Raw genomic sequence first — 8,312 nt, 5'->3', positions numbered from 1 at the left:
TCACATTATAAAGAATTTATTGCAGGCAAACAATACTATAAATAATATTTACAAACTATAAAACAACATTCCGTTTTATGGGAGCCACAGATTGCTGGTAAACAGTCTTTCAGTCTCGGGATAACAAGGAGTCCGTTTCTGCAGTTTAGTTATGCAACCCTGACCTGCAAGATGTGTATATATTTGAAAGTACATTCAGGAAATCAATTGGATTTAGATGCAGATTTCAGTTTTCAAGCTCTGAATTTTCCACAAAGGTCTGTGTCAATGTTCGCTTCACAGTTTGTGAATGAATTTAAATATTTTCTTATACAACATTTCTTAATTGGCACAGCTTTCCACAGAGCTTTGGAACACTTCAGTTAGCTGCAGCCAGATGAATAGGTGAACAGCCCAAAATATAGTATTTAATATCGACGGTGTGATGCAATATCACAACAGTAGGGATAAAGGCTGTAATACGTAGTAAAACAACCAACTCACTCATCTACAGAGAATTTAACATCAGAATAAAGCATCTCTGTGATGCTGTTTTTCTGGCCTCTACCTATAGACTGGGGGAATTAATTAGCAGTTAACAAATTATGCACACATTAGATTAAAACACATCCACCTTTAAGAAAATAACAACAACAACAAAAAAAATAAATCCACAGCAAACTACTTCCCTCTTGGCATTTAGTTTAGGCAAAGGAAAGAAAATCTTGGAAGCTACTTCAAAAGAACAAAGAAAAAGCTTCCATGTCAAAAGAAGTCTAAATTCTTCAACCTTCTGAACAGTTATCCCACTGATTGTCCCAATTTTTCTAATCAACACTGACTGAAAACAGTGTCGTTAATGCAACTATGAACAGCTCGTTTTGTTAAAATGCTTGCAGTAAAATAAAAATCTGAGCCTATCAAATGCTAGTTTTTTCTTTTTCTTCCGGCACGTTGAGTGGGAAAAGTACAGTATATGCCTGCTTCAGACTTTCAGATTCTTCGCTCTCACGTCATTGTTGTCGTTTCCTCTCCGACTCTAAACAAAAATTCTCAAAAGCTTCTATCATCTCTGGCTCCATCTCGTCCTCAAAGTCGTATCTGTGAATGCAACACAAGGGATTTAGAGGCATGGATGTTACTTTTAAGATCCTTAAAAGTAAAATGTGTACATTAAAGTATTTGGCATTTCAAAGCATATTCAGAGAGACACACACACAGCTCTGAGAAAGAGAGAAAGAGCGGGCGGGGGGGGAGCAGGAGTGAGTTAAGCCCTCTTTCACACCCAGCTGCTGACTAAACTGAATCTGAGACTGTGGACAGCCCTGTTGCATTGTGGGGCAGTCAAACACAGCTGCCAAGCTCAGGGGCCCACAGGTCAGTGGTGGTCACATGACTTCTCTTGGGAAGCTACTATCCGATCACATGACCAAAGTTGTGCAAGCATGGTGACACGGTTGAATTCATACAAAATGTGGTCTAAATGACACCACGGTAACATGATACGAAGATTAAGCTAATTAGTGCACCTGCAGTGTTACTGTGTGTGCGCACTATGAGAAAGGTGTAATACTTTTACAGAAAAACTCAAATGATTGCACTTAGCGGCTCACATTTGTAATTCTCCAGGTTTACATACTCTTACTTGCCAAAGTAAACAAGGAGTTTGATATTAGATGAGAAGAGAACCACAATGATGTCTGCAACACATTACATGTGTGGATTAATTGTGCGCCTGAAGGGCATTCAGATGTACAAAAATGAAAAATAAAAAAATGCTAATGCTGTATTCAGCAAATTCAGCATTTGGTGAATGACTATGGAGGGCAAAACTGTCAAACTAAGAAATTAGCCAGTAAATTAATCCGGTTCACCAAAAATAATAAAGCTTTTTAACAAATACTTTATCTGTGTTTGTATTAAAGCCCACATTTATGTTGTCACACTGCATTTTAAGTGTATTTTTCTTTCAATTTATCTACTTCTACTTTTTCTGTGTTATTTTCCCTATATGTATTCCTCTATTTCTATATGCATTAGCAGAGAATTAACAGGTGTATCTAGTTAACAAAGCAAGAAGCTTCAGTAAATAAGATAAGAGGGGGGGGGAACCAAAAATAAATAAATAAGTCCTTATGATCCTTATCAATTACATTTACAGTGGGTACTTACATTTCATTTCCATTTTCACCATATACATCATGGAAATAGTCCTGCCTGTCCAGCATCTCTTGGTATTTTTCAGCATAATCTGTAAAACCATAGAGATAACAAGATCAGCATCATAATCGTATGCCAACTTAAAGTAGTAGCAGCATGTAAATTACATACAGGACAATGACCTGACTGAGGAGAGCCAAGAAAACATTTAAAAATGTGTTGAACAACACAGACGTAATTGTGCACGGGTCAAATTTAGAACAATTAATAGAAAGATTCTGTTCTATTCGGCAAATACATGCTGCTGTTTGAACTTAATAGTATGTACCTACAGCCTGCTCAAACGCTACTAGACAATCCCTAAAAGGACTACAAGTGGACTGGAAACAGAAACTTGAAAAGAGCCAGTTTAAAAACGCACATATATTTTAAAAAGTCCCTTGCCTACAGATGTGTGCATATCCACATGAAGGGCTGATTTTTTAATTTTCTGTATGCATGGACATATCTGTAGACTGACCTGGGTCTGCTGCTGTGAAAGGAGTGCCATCTTCTGTGTAGAATGTAGGTTCATTCTGGAAGGTTGAAACACAAATGCATGAAAAATAAGAAATAAAGAGGGAGTGAAAGATGCAGAATTAAAGGAAAGCCAAAAAGAGTGATATGAGGAGCATGCCACAGTTAAAACTGACCATGAAGTAGTTGGGGTCATTGTCTGGTGTGGCACTGCTAGCTGCTGCAGCTGCAAGGACTCTGCCCCAGTCACTGGACCTCAGCTCCACTAGTTTAAGAAGCATCTGTCTCACATCTCTGAGAAGAAATATTAATAAGAAACTTTTCTAATCAAGCTGATATGGCAATTTACGGCTAAATCTTAAATTATGGCACATGCTCCCTTGATCCTAAGTTTAGAAATTTAGAAAATTGTGTTCATTTTCATGAATATTTCACGAAAATAAATCAAAAGATTTTTGATGACCTGATGAACGTGTTCACATGTGACCATCAGAGGCGACTATGCGTCTTTCTTTTTAACTACAAAGTTCGATTTAAGAAGAAGCGGTACATAAAAGATCAGACTGGTTGTCACACCTGCTGCAGGCAGCATCCAGAACAATATCTTCTATTCTTTTGATTAATTCTCCCATGTGCGACTCTCCACTCTCTTTCCAGGCATCATCCAAGACAGAACCTGTCAACTGCAAATTCAAAACATTCTTATTTCCTCCATTAATGATGGACAAACATCAAAAGATTTGAAAAAATTAAATTAAATTAAAAATCTGGTAACATTTTCAACTGAACTCTGACACCTTAAGCAGTTTGACAGCGCAGATGAGATTTGCATCCACAGGACTGGAGAACAGACTGATCAACAGGTCTTTCAGAGCACCTAGTAGGACACGTGCTCGAACTGGAGGTCCCTGTCCACTTTTTATCTAAAAGATAAAAGATTTACACACATGTGGAAAAGTGAATGACACAATTAAAAGATGACAGTAATCTGGTCAGTATTCTGGTGTTTGGGACTTACACTGTGAGATGCTCCTTCCTAGCTCCAAAGACAAGATTACTAACTAGCTGCCAGGAAAGTAGTGAGGCTGCTTATTAAAAGAAAACCTTGCATACACTAGGACACTAAGCTATGCAGCATTTCAAACACTCAAATTATATTTGGTGATTAATTTTGGCATTTTTTCATCTGTTTGAGAGCAAACACGATGGTTTTATAAATTTAATGGCCGATTCATTCTGTCTACTTTGAAAGCTCTGTCACTGCTAACCTGCATTTCCATACTTGTGGTTTCCTACTGAGATGTTGCCCAGATTGCTTGTTAACATGTCTATATCAGCTGCCTTAAGTCTCTTCTCCTGACATCAGGAAGATTGAAAACTAACCTCTTCTGACTGCAGCTAGCAACTGTTTTCTTTGCTGTGATCTGTAGCTCTAAACGAGGACCCGCAGCAGATGGAGAACTGATTGATGCACACTTGCGCAAGGCTCACTAAGGCTGAGAACAGACCAAGGACTACTAACACTAGATGCTCTTTTGAACAATAGAGTCTTACTATAGGAAAAAGACTCACTGGGGTAAGCAGACACCTCCCAGCTATCAACACAAGCAGAATCCAAAGGAGAGACTGCAGCGACTCTGAGTTCTTACCTCCAAATGTAGGTACAGCTCTCCCAGAAACAGCACATACGAGTGGAATTTCTTCTGAGTCTCTGGCTCTCCACGAACAGCTGCATCCCTTTGTTGAAACTCTGTTTGACATCTGCAACAGACAACATTCTTACTTTTGAAGTCACAAACTGAATCTATGGGTGACATTCTGTGGTGCTGTACACCTTACATATGTTTATTAACTCTTACATTTATATGCCAGGCAGGTCACAGGGTAAAAGTCTGACCCCATAGTTTGGAGTGTTGGTTTAAAAAAAATAAAGTAAAAATAAAATAAAATAAAATAAAAGTTTTGCAGAAATAGTGAAGAAAATAAAATTCCCATCTTTAATTACAGCTAATTACTTACAACAAGCAGAGATGGAGAGTGCCAGTATTATAATAATTAATAAATTTGTATTATTTTATATTGATCCTGCCCAGTGCAGTGGTTAAAAATGGTTATATACATCTTGATTTACTTTTCATAGGAGCTTGTCCAAATTTTATACATACAAATCAGAAGGAGAGGGGAAAAAAAGACCTTTTCAGAAGGAGCTGACGAAAGTTGCCGCTTGCCGGGGTGATTATGAGATGATGGGAAAGGTAGTTACAAAGCCTGGCACCAGTATAAGCGAAGTTTGGAATAGAAGTGGACTGCAATAAAAAGAAAGGCAAAGATATTAGTGAGGCCCCCTTTACAAAATTGCATGTATTGTAAATGCATTTTGTAAATATGTGTCTAAAGGTTTTAAATTATATTATACACTGCCTAAAATTAAAGACTGAACCTGTGTGTAGATCAGCTCCACCAGCTCCTTCAACAACTCTTCAGTGGTAACCCAGGAATTGAGAATACCAGTAATGTCTTCAACATCTGACTCAAAGGACCCTGGCGAGGAACTCAGGTGGCCAAGAAAGTCTGTGACTGTATCAGCCAGAGTTGGTTCGCCATAATAGGCATCGCTGTCATCATAGTAAGCGGAGTCCTATACAAAAATTGAAAGAAAAACATGAAAATTCAGAGAAAAATTCAACAATAACTCCAAAAACTATCACCGTAAAATGCATCAGGATCAATGTGTAGTGCGAAACTGTTCTCTTACATCATATTGGTTAAATCCCAAAGGCACAAATTCGGGAGCATTAGCTGAAAGCTTTGATGACTTGATCATGGAATCCACATCATTACCACCTCTTGAAGCAGATGTGTTGTTGTAATTTGGACTCTGCGGAGGTCTGCTTTGTCTTCTATAATCTGGAAAAACAAAAATATTTCCAGGCTTTGCTTTATGGGAGACTACAAAGGTGTTTTTAAAAAAGAGAAATTAAAAAAATACTGCTGTAATGTGGTTTATTTTTAACAATCTTTGGGGCAACAAAGAAGGTCTGTAACACTGAGGAACAAGCTTTATCATTGGACGAGTGGACAATATATAGCACTACATGGTCTCTGTCATTGTTTTACTTTTTTTGGACTTTTGATTCCCTTAACAAAAATACTTAACACCTTTGACACAACAGGTGGACGTTGCTTGCAGCATGCACACAGATTTGACATGACATTTAGACCACCAAATAAAACAGGTAATATAAGACGCAGCACTGTCCAAAAACTTAACACGAGAAATGAATGTTAGCTGTGTGTAACAACACAACAACAGCAAAGACCAAGACATGGTACTGTCTTTGTCTACTGTTAGTTCAACAGAACTAACTTTGCACTATTAAAAGGTGTACTGTGTTTTAGGAGAAGCCCAACCTCAATTTAAACACTGGGATGCCAAAACTCATTTATATGATGAAAAATCTGACCTTAAAATATGTAAATGATTCTGGTGTGTAGTGCCCAAAACTGATTGTCTGACAAAAAAAGTATTATATAATTTCTCAAAAATATCCCTGACGAATGACAACTTCTTTTGATGCAGAAAGAACATTACCTCCTGAAGGCAGACACTACAATCAGCTTTTGGCAAAGTGATTTTAATGTATTTATTTATTCAGTCTCACTGACAGTAAATATGTCTTCTTTTTTTTTTTCTCCTTTTTTCCAAGAGCTATTTGGCCAAGAGGGCAGCAGAATCTGCAGTGAATGCAAATGTTCCATAATGTTGGGACACATTTTATTGTTAATTTACCAGCGCACGTTCATTTGTCTGTCTTTGAAATGTTGTGTATTTACACACTGGCAATTTAAATGTGATATATTCTTGACAGGTATCTGATATCTTCTTTGCAGAACAATTCGGCAGAAACTTAATTTTGAGATTCGGTGATATTCAGTGGTTATCCAGATCCACAGTGAACTACTTCCTGTGTGGTTACCTCAGGGAAAGTGTGCATTCAGGTAAATCCTGCATAGCTGCAGAGGTAAAACAAAGCATCCAGAGAGACTGCATCCATTCCAGTTTATATGCTAAGCGACGCTGTGTTTGGATTAAAAGGGATAAAGTGCATAAATGTTCTCTTCCTGGTGACCATCTAAGGAAGGTAATTCATAAATCTTAGATAATATGAAGAATATGTAATAAATTGTAATATTTGCACTTAACATCATTATTATTTTCAAAGATACTTGAATTTAAAGTGTCTCCATCATTATGGGACATCCTGTATAATGTAATAATTGCATAAAGATATTTAACTGTCCACAAAAGGACTGCATTGATTATAATGTAGGCTACAGATTAGGTACAGCGCAGACTTATGAAGATACTTGCAAAAAAGGTCATTTCTTTATTTAATATATAATCCTACTGATTAAAGACTATTTAGCAATGGAAACAAATATATCAACATAGAAAAGGTGCTAACCACTCTTTTTCAATAGGAACTAAACCACCACTTTATCTGAAGCGCCACAAATATGAATTACGGATTCTTCATGACCTCATTCCCTGTCATTTGTGCACCATTCGTGTATTTCTGATAGTTCGTGAGGTTTTAGATGACTAATACTGCGTTTTCCTCCATCAAGTATTACTTACATTCATGATAGCCGACTTACTCTTACTGTAAAGTGTGGTCCTCTGACAATTTCATGAAAGCCTCTTTACTAAGTAACCCCTTAAGAAACAAGATCCAGGCTTCTAGTGGTGCAAAAACTGGACGTTTACGGAGTCTCGTGAGCTTTTTTAAATCGTTGCTTCCCTCCCCAGTGCCAAGCTAGTTCTTCCTCCTTTTGCGCTGACGGTGGGCTAACTTTAGCTAAACCAACTCTACAAGTACAAGCACAAGTTTAACCTGAGTAAGACAGAGTTGACTAAGTGCGAGCTTTATTTAGATGATGCCTAAGATCACATGAAATCCAACAAACGCGTGGATTTCCCAACCGAAAAGCACTAAGGTTAGCTTTCCCTTAGCAGCTAGCTAATGTCAACTCCAGATTTATCACAACCGAGCGCTCCCCAGAGGAAAAATGTCAACCAGATAATATTTACACTCAAACAAACACATTCTGTGCTTTAGGTCTCCTTGCCATTGAGTTAAAATGACAAATACCCGAATCTGAATGCAGCTAGCTGCATTAGCTGAGCTGCTGCTTGACAGCTCCGTACCTCCATCAGGTATGTCGCTGACAGAGCCAATGCTGTTCTCGGTAAAAGGAGGAGTTGTTCGCGGCTGTCTCAGCGGCTCTCTTTGGTTGAAGAGCGGGGTCTTGCTGTCAGCGTCCCCAGCGCCTGTCATGAGTCCGGGGTCTGCTGGAAAATTACGGGATCTCCCTGCTCCGGGAGCTCGGTCGAAATTCTCGTTCATGACTGCTCGGTGTCAGCCTCGGCTCTTAATACAGCATCTGATATAAACGAAGATGTTCCGGTCGCCCTTCCAGCTGCCGTTTTCCGTGCGTAGCGGCAAGTGCTTGTTTTTTTGTTTTTTGTTTTTTTTTTACTGTAAAACGCGTCCTATCTCTCTTTCATGGTGGCCTTTTCTCTATCGGATAGTATCAGTGTGTAATGCTACATAACTTTTTCGGCCACTTCCTTTAACAACAAACTTGCTGTCACT

General features: G+C 38.3%; 1 protein-coding gene across 1 annotated transcript; it reads right to left on the bottom strand.

Annotated features, from left to right (window-relative positions):
• paip1 (poly(A) binding protein interacting protein 1) lies at window positions 1-8,312 on the bottom strand. Its single transcript, XM_026188251.2, has 11 exons — window positions 7,865-8,312; window positions 5,411-5,562; window positions 5,096-5,293; window positions 4,849-4,961; window positions 4,305-4,416; window positions 3,453-3,578; window positions 3,232-3,338; window positions 2,832-2,949; window positions 2,660-2,714; window positions 2,152-2,230; window positions 1-1,080 (listed from the first exon to the last, which is right to left on the bottom strand). Exons 1-11 carry the CDS (start codon window positions 8,061-8,063, stop codon window positions 993-995), a joined length of 1,347 nt encoding a protein of 448 aa, XP_026044036.2. The 5' UTR covers window positions 8,064-8,312; the 3' UTR covers window positions 1-992.

Source organism: Astatotilapia calliptera, chromosome 12 (genome assembly GCF_964374335.1).
Source record: "Astatotilapia calliptera chromosome 12, fAstCal68.1, whole genome shotgun sequence".
NCBI classification, from domain to species: Eukaryota; Metazoa; Chordata; class Actinopteri; order Cichliformes; family Cichlidae; genus Astatotilapia; species Astatotilapia calliptera.
Note: the sequence above shows the minus strand (reverse complement) of the source record. Positions and strands in the feature narration are given on the sequence as shown.

Excerpts from the sequence above, each read along its gene's own strand:
- paip1 (XM_026188251.2), bottom strand. The coding sequence starts at position 8,063 with ATGAACGAGAATTTCGACCGAGCTCCCGGAGCAGGGAGATCCCGTAAT. Across the intron at positions 4,417-4,848 it reads CGTCAGCTCCTTCTGAAAAG|ATGTCAAACAGAGTTTCAAC; the intron begins GTCTTTTTTTCC and ends TGTCTGTTGCAG. Across the intron at positions 2,950-3,231 it reads CTGGATGCTGCCTGCAGCAG|AGATGTGAGACAGATGCTTC; the intron begins GTGTGACAACCA and ends ATTTCTTCTCAG.